Raw genomic sequence first — 17,068 nt, 5'->3', positions numbered from 1 at the left:
TGTGCAGTATTTTTTGTCTCTAGTTGTGTTTTTCTCTTATGATAATACTGTAATTCCATTTTTAGTTCACTGCCTGCTTTTCTTTTCTCACTGAGTGTCTGTGTCCATGAGGAATCATGCTCCCTGTGTTTAAGCAAAATAAAGGGCTCTCCGGCAAACTGTTTTCTGCTGACATCCGAACTCCAAGACCTTTTTCAAGCTGCAGGGACAGTTCCTGTGTGCATGGGTGGAAGGGGAAAGAGCTCTCGCTTGGCAGCCCTGCCAGGGAGCACCAGCGCTTGGCCTTCCAGAGCTGTTCTCGTTCCACTCCCACACTCTCCTTCTCATCCCTTGTGTTGGTGCAAGGCCTGAGTGCTCTGGCAGCCTGGTCACCGTCCTGCTGTGTGTCAGTCCTGTGATTGCAGGCAGGGACAGGCCATGGGCACTGCTGTGACAGAGCTGGCCTCACAACAGCCTTTCCAGAAAGAAAGGTGATCTCCTATGGGCAGGGCCAGAAGGTTTAGCTCTTCTTCCAAACCTTCTCTCAAAAACATGCCCAAAAAAATGGCCACAGATGAAACACCAGTGTACAGCTGCACAGTGTGTGTGTGCAGGGCTGGGCACACAGCAGTGTCCTCTCACAGCCAGGCCTCCTGCCAGAGACCTGCAGGACCAGCAGAGCAGGGGCTGGGCTGTGCCCCTGTGCACTGGACAACCCGCAGAAGCTGTCCCAGGGCATCGTCATGGACTGGCCCCTCACAACCACCTTTTCCAGCCTCTCACCACAGCTCAGAGTTCTTTGTCCCTCCATGGAATTACACTGAATGAGTATTTCAGCTGTTCATGTTTGCATTGTACAGATGAGATGTGAGCATGCACATCATGTACGAGAGGTGACATGAACCCGAGTCAGCACAAACACCATCAGCTATTCCTTGGGGTTCCATGAAGGCCTGTGAGACAGACAGTTTATTGAGGTCACATCATGTTGGGACTAATATCCCATAAGAAAGCACCAGAATGCAGCACTGTGATGTGCTTCCTTGTACCAATGTCCGTTCCTAATGATGAGGGACATCAAAGATGAACGCAGAACATGGAGACACACCATGGGGCTGAGGTGCCTCCCATCCTTTGGGATCAGGAACAGGAGCACAGAGAGACACTGTCACTCCTGTTTCTGCGTGTAAAAGGGAAAGTGTCCAACCCTGAATATCAAAATGTGTTTTATGAGTCCACGAGGCCAGCTCAGATGTGGACACCTGACAGAACCTGACATTTCTGTGTGTGACTCCAGGGACAAACCCCAGTGGCCTGGTGAGATTCATCTCAGCTCCCTTGGACAGGCTCATCTCAAGTGTCCCTATTTGCTACATCACCTTTGCCATCTCCATCACATGCTGTTCTGCACAGTCCTACACCTGCCCCTCTTTCCCTGTGGGAACTTCTGGATTGTGGTCTCAAAAGTGACAGAGTAACCAGAGAGGTTCAGAGGTCCCTCAGAAAGGCAGACGTCAAACCCATCTTCAAGAATGGCAGGAAGGAGAACTGGGAGAATTACAGGCTGCTCAGCCTACGTCTGTCCCTGGGAGGAGGACGGGTCACATTCTCCTGCACCATCAGTTGTAGGACAAGGAAGGGATTGCTGAACCCAAAGTGGCAGGGGAAAGAAAGGCCTGTTGTGTACATGGAGCTTTGCAAGGCTCCAGACATGGTCTCCTGTGGTGGCCTTAGAGAAGATTGGTGAGATCTGGGATGAAGATGTGGATGTTATGATGGGTGGGAAGGTGGCTGGATGACCAAACCCAAATATCATCAGTGGTACAAAGTCCTGTATTTAGCCAGTTTCTAGCGGCATCCCTCAGTGATGAGTACTTGGGCCAACTCTGTTGAACGTCTTTATTCTCCCCATGCATGATGTCATGGAGCACATTTTCAGCTCCTTTGTGGATGATGCAAAGCTGGGCCTAGAACAACCTCACCTGGTTGGCCCTGCCTTGAGCAGGAGAGTCAGACAAGATGATGTTCAGGGCTCTCTTCAAACCTGAGTTATTCTATGATTCAACGAACTTTTACCTTGGAGAGGTGTTTGAAGACAGAATAAGTAGTCCTTACCAGTTAAAAGAATGAATCCTGCCTGCAATTGCTAACCTAAACTATGTAAATCCTCTCAGTTTTGGTCAGTCTGCTCCTCTAACAAAGATAAAAGTGACTTTTAAAACACCTAATCAGAACCTGCAAAGAACACTGTCCTTGCAGTGCAGACACTCTGGAGCCCGCACTATTAGTTGAGTCTTGTTTTAACATCTATCACAAGACTGCTACATCAAGTGTCCTTTAGCTAAACTTTTCTCATTATACACTCATTATAATAGTAAAATACACATCGCTAGGATGGGAGACCCAGGCTCAGCCCGGGTCCCTTCCTCAATAAGTCTACGTAGTGGTAAAACGACTCTGTAACCAATATGCCATTGTGTAATCACTTGGCTCTTTAGGACTGCATGAGGGTCTGAATGTAGGGATAAGATTTTGTATGTAATGGCTATTCCATCTCTGTCCGATGTGCTGGTTTCATTCCAGCATCCAGACTTGCACAACTCTGTAATAAACAATATCTCATCTCTGGGTGTGGGATTGGCTTTGCACTTTGGGTAGCAAATTCGCAATTAGCAACCAGGAAGAAGGAAAAAAAAAATAGAAGAGGCAGGAAAGGACATAGAAAAGGTGTCAACATTTCAGAGTCCTGTAAAGAATGCTTCTCCACTCAGATCTTTAGTAGGAAATAGATTTGATCAATTTGATAACACAAGCATACTTTTATCTAGTCAGGTTGTGGCCCATAAGGAGGGTGATGGATGGGTATGGGATTATGAGATCACTTGTGTCTAGGAAACTCATAACTGAGTTCAGAGACTTTGGCTGTGAAGGGGAGAGCGAGGTCAGTTCTGTCTCTGGAGGTGACAGCCCAGTAGTAGGAACAGAGCTGGGAAGGTATCTCTGCCTACGTACCCACAGGCCCTACCCAGGAAGAGGCCTTGGAGACATGTTGTCATGTCCATTCTGCCTGAGACCATGACGGGTCAGCAGCAGGAACATGGTCGTGTCTATCAGAGAGGCTGAAAGGTCAGCAGCACTCATGGGATTTAGAAGATCATGGTGAGGTGACTTCTCTCTGGCCAAGTAAAAGACAATGAGAAGCCTAACGGGTTGGGTTCCCTGCATGAAGAGCAGTTTCTGAGATGGTCGAGCTTTCCTTGATAGAGCAAAAAAGCAGGAGAGAGAAAAAAATAATCATAAAATGCAACTTGAAAGGTGAGGACAGGATACCAGGAGGAAGAAATGTGACTGGAAGGGCAGTGCTGTGGTGCAAGAGGTCACCCAGAGGGAGCTGGATCAGCCCATGGTTTGTGTTCCAAAGAACAGCCAGTGAGGGTGCAGACACATCAGTGAAGGGACAGAAATGCTGGGGTGAGAGCAGGTGGGGAAGCAGATGGGTGTCTGCAGCCTGCAGGGAAAGAGGGGCCGGTGTAGGACCGTGTAGAACAGCCTGTGATGGAGATGGCAAAGGGCGCTGGTGAGGCTGGAAGGGACCCACAGGACCCAGGTCTCTGTCCCCTTGGCCATGGCAGTTGTCTCTGCCACTGAGGCCTGGGAGAAGACATGTTGTCCTCATGGCACTGGGGCCTCGTTGCCTCCTTGCAGCCCCATGGAGAAGTTGGAAGTTGTTGGACCAGTGTTGTCCTTCCCTCGGCCTTGCACACCCACATCCCACAGTCCCAGGAAGAGCCCTGAGCCGTGTGTGAGGGACAGGATCCCCCGTCCCATTGCCTGGAGGTCATGGCTTCTCCTTTCTGCTTCAGAAAGCAAGCCAAGCAAACTCCCCCTGAGAGTTACATCACTTTTCTTTACATCAGATTCTCCACTGAAGTTTGCACCTGGTTGTTACAACTTTTCTGCAGTTGCCATACATGACGCCCATCTACAGGAAGGGCCGGAAGGAGGATCTGGGGACCTACAGATCTGTCAGTCTGACCTCCGTGCTGGGGAAGGTCGTGGAGCAGATGATCTTGGCTAACATCACACAGCACTTACAAGAGAACCATGTAATCAGGCCCAGTCAAAATGGGTTTGTGAAAGGCAGGTCCTGTTTGACCAACCTGATTTCCTACTACAACAAGGTGACCCAACTAGTAGAGGAGAGAAAGACTGTGGATGTTGTGCACTTAGACTTCAGCAAAGCCTTTGACACCGTATCCCACAGCATCTCCTGGAGAAGCTGCAGCTCATGGCCTGGATGGTGTATCTGTGATGAATAAAGAACTGGCTGGAGGGCCGGGCCCAAAGAGTTATGGTGAATGGAGCCAAACCCAGTTGTCTAGTCACAAGTGGTGTCCCTGGGGCTCAGTATTGGGGCCGGTTCTGTTTAATGTCTTTATCAATTATCTGGATGAGGGGATTGAGTGCACCCTTAGTAAGTTTGCAGATGACACCAAGGAAGGCCACACAGAGGGATCTGGACTGGCTGGATCATTGGGCTGAGGCCAGTTGTCTGAGGTTTAACCAGACCAAGTGCCAGGTCCTGTACTTGGGTCACAACAACCCCAGGCAGCGCTACAGGCTCAGGGAAGAGTGGCTGGAAAGCTGCGTGGCAGAGTGACATGGGGGTGTTGACTGACAGCAACTGAACATGAGCCAGCATGTGCCCAGGTGGCTAAAAAGGCCACCAACAGCATCATGGCTTGTATCAGGAATAGTGTGGCCAGCAGGACTAGAGAAGTGATTGTGCCACTGTACTTAGAACCGGTGAGGCAGCACCTTGAATCCTGTGTTCTGTTTTGGGCCTCTCGTCATAAGAAGGATATTGAAATACCAGACAGAGTGCAGAGGAGGCAACGAATCTGGTGAGGGGCTGGAGCACAAGTGTGATGGGAGTGGCTGAAGGAGCTGGGGCTGTTCAGCCTGGAGAACAGGAGGCTGAGGGGAGACCTCGCTGTCTGCAGCTGCCCGAAAGGAGGTTGGAGCATGGAGGGTGTTGGTCTCTTCTCCCAAGTAACAAGTGATAGGACAAGAGAAAATGATGCCAAGTTGTGCCAGGGAAGGTTCAGATTGGATATTAGGAAAAAATTCTTCCTGGAAAGGGTTGTTGGGCATTGGAACAAGCTACCTAGGGCAGTGTGGAGTCGCTATCCCTAGAAGGGTTTAAAAGGCATTTAGACGAGCTTCTTAGGGACATGATTTAGTGCTAGAGTTAGGTTATGGTTGGACTCAATGATCCTGAAGGTCTCTTCCAACTGAAATGATTCTATGATTCTATGATATAACTAGAAAACTCTTCTATCACTTCTTCTCAGTGCTCTTTACATACCTGCCTCTTTACCTACAGTCCCGAAACTTATCTAATTAAGTGCACAAGTCTTGAATACTAGTTGCAAATGACAAAAGTGACATGGCTCTATCAGTCTTGTCTGATACCTGCCAGTCCCAGGCAAACACCTCAGGTACACGGGGGCCTCTCGAGATTTGCCCTGGGTGCTTATAGTGAGACCATGGAGCTCAGCCCGAAAACCTGAGAACACCCCTCAAAACTGAAAAACCAAACCAAACCACCACCATGCTCACATGTCCCCTCAGTGCACACCTGGACTTCTGATCTAGTCATCTGGTGTCCTTCCATGGGGGTAGAGCAAGCTCTCTGAGCCCTGGTGAGAGGACAATGATCAAAATGGTGTGGTGGCTGCAAGAGGCAACAGCCCCAAGCTGGCACCCGGCAGCACGACAGACTGTTTCCATGTCTCTCTTGCACACACACTGTGTCCTGCTCTTCTCCTGGGACATCCCATCTCCCCACAAAGCCTTTCCCTAGGGAGAGCACACCTGCACTGGCCCGGGTGCCACTCCTGCACCCTGTCCCCACGCTCCCCACAGCCCCCGAGCTGCGGGTTTTGCTCTGTAGATCAAGTGGGCTGTGGTGCCCGGGCTGTGGTGACTCCGCGGGGCCGTACTGGCCAGACTGGGAGGCAGCCCCAGCTGATGGTGGTCACTGCCGCTGACCGCCTCCCACACAAACTCTTGGGTGGCCACGGAGGGTGCTCAGAGAGACCCTGCCTTATTCACCATGTGCGTGGGTGCTGGCCACCAGCAAGCAACTGCTGAACAACCAGCCCGAAGTCCCTCGAAAGCCACACTGGGACCCTGATCCCATCACACTGAGCCCACAGAGAAACAAGCCAAACAATGAGCCCCTTGAGAGTCTGTTCCTTAGGAATGTTCTTTAAAACAACTCTGGAAGAAGATCTAAACCTTCGGGCACTGTGCTAAGGAGATCCCCTTGCTGCTGGAGATGCTGTTCCGAGGCCAGCTCTGTCACACAAGTGCCCATTGCCTGTCCTGGTCACAGGACCGACACACAGTTCGACTGTGACCAAGCCCTGGGAGCCCTCAGGCCTTGCAGCAGCACAAGGGCTGAGAAGGAGAGTGGGGAAGTGGAAAGAGAAGGACTCTGGGAAGAACAAGGCTGGTGCTCCCTGGCAGAGCTGCTCTGCTGGGACCGTTTCCTCCATCTTTGCCGACAGACACCTTGTATTGACCTTCACAAAGGTTGCAGAGGAAAGATCTCAGACAAACTGTTCACTGCAGGGTCATTTATTTTGTTTAAATACACAGAGAGCACAACTTCTCATTTACAAGGTCTTTCACTTGAACTATAAAGGTGGACAGAAAATTAGAAGTGGGATGAATAATAACATTTCTTTGTGGGCAGTATTATCATAGTTAAAAAAGCAAAACCAAACAAGCCTTCCCCTAACTCCAAAAAATCATCTACAACGACGAAATATAAAAAAGACAGGTTGGACCTGTCATGAGTTATGTCATGAGTGATATGCAGAAGATGGGAAGTTTAAAGCCTTTGAAAATTATCCAGCCATGAGTTTCCTCAGGGCATCCTTTAGCTCCTGGTTCCTCATGCTGTAGATGAGGGGGTTCACTGCTGGAGGCACCACTGAGTACAGAACAGACACCACCAGGTCCAGGGATGGGGAAGAGATGGAGGGGGGCTTCAGGTAGGCAAACATGCCAGTGCTGACAAACAGGGAGACCACGGCCAGGTGAGGGAGGCACGTGGCAAAGGCTTTGTGCCGTCCCTGCTCAGAGGGCATCCTCAGCACAGCCCTCAAGATCTGCACATAGGACACCACAATGAACACGAAACACAAAAAGAACAAACAGACACCAACAACAATAAGCCCAGATTCCCTGAGGTGGGCATCTGAGCAGGAGAGCTTGAGGATCTGGGGGATTTCACAGAAGAACTGGTGCAGGGCATTGCCCTTGCACAGTGGCAGTGAAAATGTATTGGCCGTTTGCAGCAGAGCATTGAGAAACCCAGTGGCCCAGGCAGCTGCTGCCATGTGGACACAAGCTCTGCTGCCCAGGAGGGTCCCGTAGTGCAGGGGTTTGCAGATGGCAACGTAGCGGTCGTAGGACATGATGGTGAGCATAGAATACTCTGCTACTATCAAGAAGGCAAACGAAAAGAGCTGTGCGGCACATCCCGAGTATGAGATGGCCCTGGTATCCCAGAAGGAATTGGCCATGGATTTGGGTACAGTGGTGGAGATACAGCCCAGGTCGAGGAGGGCGAGGTTGAGCAGGAAGAAGTACATGGGGGTGTGGAGGTGCTGGTCACAGGCTATGGTGGTGATGATGAGGCCGTTGCCCAGGAGGGCAGCCAGGTAGATGCCCAGGAAGAGCCAGAAGTGCAAGAGCTGCAGCTCCCGTGTGTCTGTGAACGCCAGGAGGAGGAACTGGGTGATGGAGCTGCTGTTGGACATTTGCTGCCTGTGGGCATGAGGACCTGTGCAAGGAGGAAAAGACAGTGACGGTTTAGATGAGACTCCTCTGAGCAAAATCAAAGTCATTTCCCACAGACCCTCCCACAAAGAGACCCTTTTCTTTTTCCAGGAGAACGTCCCGGCTGCAGCCCTAGTCGGTGCTTGATGAGTGTGCAATGAAGAGCAGGGTCTCTGCCCAGGGGCTCTTGAGGAGTCAGCCTGACCCTGTGTGATGGGTGGGGCCGGGGCCAGTCCTGGGGTTCAGCTTTGTCAGATGGAACCGCTCCTGCTGCAGAAGGGACTGTCAGCATCTGTACCCCCAGACCTGAGAAACTGAGTTTGAGAGGTTTGGAGTTTCTATAGCTCCTTCTCCCCTCCCACTCTGGGAAGTGTTGTAGGGTGTCAGAAACCCTCAGCATTTCTGCTGCACTCAGGGAGAACAGAGCGAGTCCTGCGAGACCAGAGGATGCCTGTGGGTCAGTGCAGAGTGAGGGCAGCTGCTCTGTCCCTCTGTCTTGCTCCAGCTGCCCTGGGCTGGCACCTTTCTGAGATGGAGGCTGATCACACTGCCATGTCACCCTGAAAAGCCACCAGGCACTGCTGAGAGCAGAGGGATCCACCTCGGACCATGACATGTCTCACCCTCTCCTAATGTCTCAACACCCCAAATTATAGCCTGGAAACTGCTCATTTCACAAACCAAACAGCATTTTCTCTGTCACAGCAGCTCCGCATTTCTCCGTGGGGCTTTCGGATAACACAAGGATGCTGTAGTACAGGTTTGCATCCTGGAGGGTAGTTCAGAGCATCTATGTAAACTCCCAGGAGATATCCAAGTGTCCTAATGATGCCATTTGATTCAGGGAGACTCAGCTCATTCCCCAGCCCCACACACTGCATTGCCCACAGCCCCACAGGGCAGAGCAAAGCTGGGACACGTGTTCCCATGGACACAGCTGCAGGAAAGGACCCACAAGATCAGGCTGTGACTCTGCAGCTGAAACTCCCATCCCCAGAGAGCCTGACAGCAAGAACCAGATCACACCAACAGTGACCCAGAGCAGTGGAGCAAGAAGGAAACTGCGGTGAGGGTGGGTGTGAGAGAGGCCAGGGCAGAGGCAGCCGGGCACTCCGACAGCGTCACCCTTCCCCAGCTGTGCAGCCACCTCCCACACACCAGCATTGCCGGGCAGCTGCTCTCAGCCCCTGTGCTCTGCAGAGGGAACTGGAGCTCTGGCTGCACAGGAGCTGCTTCATGCCTTGGAGCCCCCGGCCCTGAGGGCAGAGGCTTTGCTGGGTGGGAGAGGAGGCGAGGGGGCTGCTCACAGGAGGGATCTGCACTGCAGGGGATCATACGGACTTTTCTCTGTTCTCCCTCCAATAACAATTCCAGGTTTAGTTTCCTCTCATTTCTGATCATTTCCCTGCTGCCTGGAGATTTTCCTCCTGGGAGGTGTTTCCCTGTCCATGTCTTTTCCCTGTCAGCACTCAGACCCCATCCCACCCTCTGTGCCCTCACCCTGGCCTTACAGATCCTGCCTGTTCACAGGGCACTGCCTGGGGGCATCTTCCTGTTTGCAGGTTGGAAAACAGGACAGGTCAGACTAAGGCTGATTGGTTCAGCAGATGTGATGCTGGTGCTGTGCACAGGCAGAGGGGTGGTGAAGGGATGTTCTGAGGCTTCTGGCAGATGTACTGAAGACTCTGAGTTGCAGTTCAGGACTCTCAGTGACTTGTTTAAGCATGAGAGCTCATCTTCATTTTATCCTTTCCTGCACCCCCCAACCCTCGGGATAGGAAACTGAAAAGGCAGGCTCAGGAAAGCTCCCTATCTGTCTGGTAATACTTGCATTGATCTTCTGCTTGAGGCATCCACTTGGAAAAATCCTGGGGGTGATCTGTAGCTGTGAGCAGCCCTGACCCACACAGCAGCCTCTCCACAGCACAAGCACCTTTCCTGCCCTGACACGGGTCCCTCCTTCCCCCCACAGCTTCCCCCCACAGCCCCGTGGGGATCTCCCCGGGCAGGCTGAGCGCTGACCCTGGCAGGCGGCAGAGTCCCTGTCCCGGCACAGCCCTGGGGTGCAGGGACCCTGCTCTGCAGGACAGCCCTGGGCACCCCTGGTTCCTCACCCGGCTTCACAGCTGTTCAACATTGCCTGACAAGAGCCTCCTCCTCACAGATCCCTCAAGCTGTGCCTGTGCTAACTTGAGGAGATGCCTCCAGGAGCTGCAGCTGCATTGCCCTGCACCCAGAGACTTACCATGGCAAGGGCTGCAAAGGTTTCTGCTCCAGTGAGCTCTCAGTCATCCTCCCCATCCTGACCACCTTTAATCTCTCTCTGCCTCGCTCGTCTCCCTGAGATCCCCAGGCAGAGCCCTCAGCCCTGCTGCGCTTTGCAGAGGAGCTACTCCTGGGCAGAGCTGTCTCTCTGCAGCGCTGCCGCTTGCCATGAGCTCCCTGTGTCCCAGGAGCCCAGCCCAGCTCAGCAGCACAGGAGCAGCCCAAGGCGCTTTAACGACCCCTCTGGTGGGTTTGGTGCTGAGTCCATGAACTTCAGACCCTGGAGGAAGTTGAAGAAACCTCTCAAGAAGTCCAAGTCATATTCAAACTCCAAAGTTTCTTGTAATGTTAATGGGTCCCACTGAGGAACACTACTGAGGAACTGACCCCAGGGTCTGGTTAGAGAAGAAAACTGGAGGCAGAGATGACAGGTCAGGAAAATCAAGGTGAAGTTCTCTCTGATGATCAGTAAACCTGGATGTGTTTCATTAACCAAAGGGCCAAGCCCTGACCCCCAACCCTGGGAAGGCAGATCCTGTCCCTCCCACGTTGCCCAGGGCCCTTCCTGGGACAGTGTGATGTGGGGCTGTGCAAGGCCAAGGGCAGGACTATGGTCCCACACCTCCCAGGTTCCTGGCTGGGGACAAGGAGGCCATGAGGCCCCTGTGCTGTAAGGACAAGGTGTCTCCTCACAGGTATCAGAGCTGGAGACAACAGCCACAGCCAAGAGGAGAAGGGGCTCATTTCTGTTGGGGGCTTTAAACCTCTTTACATCCCTTGATCATCTCCACGACAGCCTGTCCTATGCTGTGGCATCCCCTGCACCTCTTTCCCTGCAGGCTGGAGACATCCCCCCTGCTGCCCCACCTTGCTCTTGTCTGAGCATCTTCCTTCCTTTGCTGATCTCTCTCCATCCTCCCCAGCTGTTCCTTGAAGCACAAAGCCTTGGGCTGATGCAGACTCCCTCTGGGTGACCTGCTCCACCACAGCACTGCCCTTCCACTCACATTCCTTGCTGCTCATGTCCAGCCTGGACCTCCCCAGCTGCACTTTGTGCCATTATTTCTTTCTCATGCGCTTTCCCACTATGAAGAAAACCTCCACCATCTCTGAAACCACCCTTCCAGCACTCTCAGGCTACTCCTACGCTGCTGCAGCCTCCCCAGCGCTGCTGGGCCAGAGCAGCCCAGGTCCCTCAGCATCCCACACCATGTGCACAAGGTCCTGAACCCTGCCTTCGCACAGCCCTGCACTCTCCAGTTCCTCCCTGCTTCTCCAAACTGGGAGCCGCACACTGGCACACACCCGTGTGTGTGGGGTCACACCAGTGCTGAACCGAATGGGATGAGAACTCCAGGTGTCTGGGTCCCCACGCTCCTCCTCATGCAGCCCCGTGTGCAGCTGCCTTGTTCATGGTGAGCGTGCAGCACGGGCTTGTGTGGCGGCCCTTGTAGTGCCCAGGCCCTTCTCCTCAGGGTCCCTGCTCAGCATGTCAGGTCCTGCTCTGTCCTGATGGATGAGGTTATTCTCCTGCCCCAGAACTGGCCACTTCTCCTTATCAAACTTCAGAGCATTCTGATGGCAAAACCAAGATTTTCTCCAGGTCTGGACTCTCCCTGGACTGCTGCCGCCACAGTCCCTCCACTTCTGGCCAGGGCAGGGACCACTCGCCTGGGAGGCCCCGGTGCCCCCTAAAGAAAAGGGGCCTCAGCCTCCAGGACTCTCCTGAGCCCAGGAAGAGGCCACTAAAATGGCAGCAGTAGCAGGGTTCCATCCAGAGTTTATTCAAGAAAAAGGAAATAACTTCCAATTTCCCTAGCACAGTCTTTCAGTGCTGCTTTCTCCTCCTTATCCTGGTGCCTCTCCCTGACTCCTGTGCCCCACTTTCGGTGGCACCAGATTGTTGGGGGCATGGCCATGTGCCCCCACAGCCCCAGGGCTTTGTCATTGGTGCCCTCACTCACAAGGGAAAACCCATCTGGTCACTCCCCACATAAAGGAGCTCCATACATCCAAGCAACTTCTTCACTCTGAGGGAATCCCACTACTGACCCTTCCAGCCCGTCTCTCCTGAAAAGCCTGTACCCAGCCATTGCAGCACCCCAAGCTGTGTGACTTGTCCCACCACGCCTGGCGGTGACTCCATGGGTGTCAAACAGCACAGGCTGCAGCTTGTCCTGGCTGTGCCCTTGGCTCAGGGCATCAGTGCACAGTTGGGCTGTGGCACCTCAGCTGTAGCACCCGGCCAAGCTCTGAGAGGCTTAGGGAAATCTGGTTGGTCTCAAGAATCCAGGTCCCCATGTGTGCAAAGGTTTGACTTCAGAGCAGAGCAATGTCACAGTGCTTGGCAGATGGAAAGTTAGGGCTGAAACTGGGCAACAGGAGAGTGAGCAAGCCCTGCTGTCCCCAAGGCCAGAGAGAAACAGGGCTGGGAATGACAGACCTGGAAGGAAACGTGTGTTTTGTCAGTGGCGTCTCTGCTGCCCCTGAGGTACTTGGGCAGACGTGTCACTGATCTCTAGGAATGACAAGGTGCTGCTGACAGGCCCAAGGTGACAATGGTTTGTCTGTTCCTTGATTGCGTTATCAAGGGGGTGAGAATAGGATGGTGAAAAGAAAAAAAAAGGAGATTTTGAAGTGTAGCTATACGCATGGACACCACGGTGTGATGCGCTTCCTATTCATGGGCTGCCCTACATCTCCTGGATAGAGAAGGGACAGATCTTGCGATGCTTCAGAGGTGGGAATGAGTTTCTTGCACAAAGGCACCGAATCTGTCTGCAATGCTGTCTCGGGTGTCTGTCCCACACTCGCTGTGGATGGGGATGGCTGCCCTGGACAGGACCATCGCTGTCCCTGCCCAATGCATGTAGGGGTGTGTGAGAGCCTTGGCACCTCACGTAACACTGCAGGTGTGTAACTGGCATTAAAGGGAATAACCGCCCTGAATTTGATTTGTCAATAGAATTATAGAAAAATTTCAGCTGTAAGAGACCCTCAGGATCATCGAGTCCAACCATAACCCAACTCTAGCACTAAACCATGTCCCTAAGAAACCCAATTAAATGTCGTCTAAACACCTCCAGGAATGGTGACTCCACCACTTCCCTGGGCAGCCTGTTCCACTGCTTCACAACTTTTTCCATGAAGAAATGCCTCCTATTATCCAACCTGAACCTTCCCTGGCACAACGTGAGAACATTTCCTCTCGTCCTATCACTTGCTGCTTGGGAGAAGAGACCAACACCCACCACGCTACAACCTCCTGTCAGGTAGTTGTAGAGACTGATAAGGTCTCCCCTCAGTCTCTTTTTTCCCGGGCTAAACAGCCTCAGGTCCCTCAGCTGCTCCTCATAAGACTTGTGATCCAGGCCTGTCATGGTCCATTCGGTGATGGACTCGTGATGCTTCATTTACCTTGATCTTGAAGTGCAAAATTAAGGCAATCAAAAAGCCAAGAGGTTGTAATTCAATCATCAATATTTCTTTATTTATTTTGCCCGTAAAGCGGCACGTGATAGAGAGAGTGGAGAAAAAGGAAAGGAAAGAAAGGGGGAAAAAAAAGGGTTGGCTACCACTATGAGATCCAAAGGCGTCCCTATGGTCTCAGGTGCCGTGAGAAGAGTCCTGCCGGTTCTCCGTTGTGATCCGTGATCCTTTGGTGGGGAGAGCTCAAAGATGTCCCGTCGGGAATCGTCTTTCATGCTTCTTCACCCCGCTTTGCTCCCATGGATTGAGGCCAATCTCTGCCTTTGTTTCGCAATCCAGGCTGAACTGCACAGGCCTGAAGAGTCCCCGCTTCGCTTGCCAGAACCCGTCTGTGCCTGCATCGCCTCGGTTCAGGGGTCTCTTACTGGTCCATTGGGTGACCTCAAGACCTTCGTCAAGCCTCTGCGCATGCTCTTCTTCACTGGCCTTAGTAGCAGGGAGGAGGTGGGGGCAAGTTTGGCTGAGGCAGCAGGTGAAAATCCATCTTCTGCACAGCAGCTATAGTCCCCAGGTCGGAGAGACCTGTAGAACACAATTCCTTTTAGGAGGTGGGGGCAAGTCTGGCTGCGGCAGCAGGTGGAATCCATACAGCAGCTATTGTTACCTGTAGCCCCCAGGTTGGAGAGACCTGTACAACACAATTTTTTTCCTCAGGCCTCTCTCCAAGTCATTGTCCAATTCTTTCTATCAGGACATCTGTTCTCCAAGTCCCTGATGGCGATGTTCAGGCAAATACTGTTCTTCAGACCAACTCTTACAGGAGGTCATGGAGAACACGCAGCCAGGCTCTTCACCATGGTGTGTGGTAGAAGCACAAAAGAGAATGGGTGGAAGGTGAGAGAGGTTCAGCCAGGACATAAGGAAAAGCTTTTTCCCCAGGAGCTCAGCCAAGTGCTGTCTCAGGTCACCCAGAGAGGCTGCACAGGCTCTGTCTTTGCAGGTTTTCAATCTCTGATTGAATCAAGGCTTGAACACCTTGGTCTGACCCAGTTTCTGACAGGTTGGACTGCAGACTCCTGAGGTCCCTTCAACCTCAGTTCTCTTACAATCCCATTGTGATGTTGGGCTCTGTTTCTAACTGGAGCAGAGCAGACGATTATGGGCCATGAATCCAGCTGTGCTGGAGGTGACCATCTAAACCATCATCTCAACCAGTGAACCAGCCAACACCTCAGTGTGACACTCTGGGCAAAGTGTGAGGAGTCCTGGGCAGGGAAGGTTTAGAGGGCATGGGGCGCTATGCAAGACACAAAATGATCTTGCCTTAATGCCTCCAGGCCCGGCAGATATCACTTAATGTCAACGAAAATTAAAATAAGAAGAACAAAAGATCCAAAGCAAAGGAAGGTGCCAACATACTTTTTTTTTCATTTTTTTTTTCTTTTTTCAGTCTTTGTGGGGGGGTTTCTTTTCTTTGAAAAGCAAAGAGTTTTCCAGAACTGGGAATGGATTTAGGACACAAATGTCTTCAGCTCCAGGGACACAAACACCTGGTGCCAGTGTAGATGCCCCGGGAACCCCTGCCCAGGCTCCCCCTGCATCGCAAGGTGCTATGGTCTTCCCCAGGTCCTCTGTGATAGAGGCCAATCCCAGGCCAGCACCTCAGGTGTACTGGGGCCCCTCAAATGGCCCTGGCTGTTTATGGTGAGACAGCTGATGACTGATGTCTGCCTGGAAAGGTGCACTTTGTTGTTGTTGTTGTTTTTGGGTTTGGTTTGGGTTTTTATTTCTGTTTTTTGTTTGTTTTGTTTGTTTGTTTCTGGGGGTTTTTGTTGGCTTATTTTTAACATATTAAAACAAAAATCCAAAACAAACAAAAAAACCCCCACCAGAAACACAAAAAAATGCTAAAAAGTGAATTACCAGGAAGTGTACTAAGGGTACAAAAACAATTATTGGTCTTCCCCTGTACTTCTATTACCAACACTCCTTTATTTCATCTCTGTCATCATTCAGGAGTTTCCACCTCTCCTGATTAAATGTCCATGTCAAAGGACAACTTCCCAGCAGACTGTCTGGACGTTTGCCCTTCCCAGTGCTCTCAGGTTTCCTCCTCCACTTGCTCTTTGGTCATTCAGTTGCCTCTCCACTGTCTGCTTTCTGCTTTGAGCTTCAGGGAGTTACAAACTTGCCTCATTCTTCAGAAGTCTAATTAACATGGTAGTTAATGTGTTAATTGTGTTTATATATATCCTTTCCTATCTCTCTGTCTTAAACAGTTCTTGTGTGGATGTCCCGTGTGGATGGTGGACCTCATTAGATCCAGCTTACACAGACAGTTGAGGAAAGTGGTTTAGTGTTTATGAAATTGTGTAGTGTTTACACAGGAGAGCAGGTGGGAGCTGGTGTGCAGGAGCTGCAGCATCCACCTGCAGAGCTCCGTGCAGAAGTCTGATGTGAGGAAAAGTGATGCAAGTCCCAGGTGGCCAAGGAGGGAATGGGCAGACTGGGGGTGGGGGGTGAGGAGCAAGGGTGTCCATACAGTGTCCAGCCTCAAGGGACTGTTCTCCTGCCTGTCCAGATATCTTCAGGAGACCCTCTGGATCAATGTCCATTGCAGAATGCTGCTGTCACTTCTTCTACACACTGAAAAATGACAGAAAGTAGCCTTGAAAGGAAAAACCCTCCTTTATGAAATCTTCTTTGAACTCTTCATCAGTAAGTGTCCCATTGAAACCTCTCCAGTTAGTTCTACAAGTCTTGAAGATTGGAAGAAAATTAGGAAAGAAACATGGCTCGTTAGGGCTTTCTGTGTTTTAATGAGCCCCATGGCGTATTTGGTGCTGAGTCCATGAACCTCAGATACCAAGGACAGACTGAAGAATCTCCTCAAGAAGCCCAAGTCAGAAGCAAAGCCCAAAGTACCTTGAAGCATTAATGGGCCCCACTGAGGGCTGTTACTGACAAAGCCTCCCCAGGGACTCCTTAGAGCAGATAATTGGAGGCAGTCATTGCATCAGGCAAAGGCAAAGTGCAGCAGCTCTGATGCTGAGAAAACCCTTGATTTGTTTGATGAAGGACAATGGCCAAGCCCTGACCCCCTGCCCCTGGGAAGGGAGATCCTGTCCCTCACGTGTGTCTCAGGGCTCTTCCTGGGGATGTGGGGATGATGCCCAGTGCAGGACAATGGTGTGACACTCCCTGGGGGGTGCAAGGAGGCAATGGGGTGCCATGGCCATGACAACCATGTGTCTCCTCTTACGCCTCGCTGTCAGGGACATCAGCCATAGCCAAGGGGACAAAGACCTCAGGTCTTTCAGGGACATCCAGCCTTGCCAGCACCCTTGGCCATCTCCACCACAGTCCATCCTACACTGTCCCAGGCCTGTGGCTGTTTCCCCACAGGCTGCAGACACCCCATGCGCTTCCCCAGCTTGTTCTCACCCCAGTGTGTCCCCACCTGTGCTGCTGTCTCTCCATCCTCATCCGCTGTTCCTTGAAACACAAAGCCATGACTGATCCAGAGTCCTTCTGAATGAAC

General features: G+C 51.8%; 1 protein-coding gene across 1 annotated transcript; it reads right to left on the bottom strand.

The window, feature by feature from the left end:
• Positions 1 to 6,896: 6,896 nt before the first annotated feature.
• LOC135999557 (olfactory receptor 14A16-like) lies at positions 6,897 to 7,901 on the bottom strand. The gene has a single exon (XM_065653125.1). The coding sequence runs from the start codon at positions 7,899 to 7,901 to the stop codon at positions 6,897 to 6,899; it is 1,005 nt and encodes a 334-aa protein (XP_065509197.1).
• Between the last annotated feature and the right edge of the window lie 9,167 nt (positions 7,902 to 17,068).

Source organism: Caloenas nicobarica, chromosome 28 (genome assembly GCF_036013445.1).
Source record: "Caloenas nicobarica isolate bCalNic1 chromosome 28, bCalNic1.hap1, whole genome shotgun sequence".
In the NCBI taxonomy this organism is placed as follows: domain Eukaryota; kingdom Metazoa; phylum Chordata; class Aves; order Columbiformes; family Columbidae; genus Caloenas; species Caloenas nicobarica.
Note: the sequence above shows the minus strand (reverse complement) of the source record. Positions and strands in the feature narration are given on the sequence as shown.

Excerpts from the sequence above, each read along its gene's own strand:
- LOC135999557 (XM_065653125.1), bottom strand. The coding sequence starts at position 7,901 with ATGACTTTGATTTTGCTCAGAGGAGTCTCATCTAAACCGTCACTGTCT.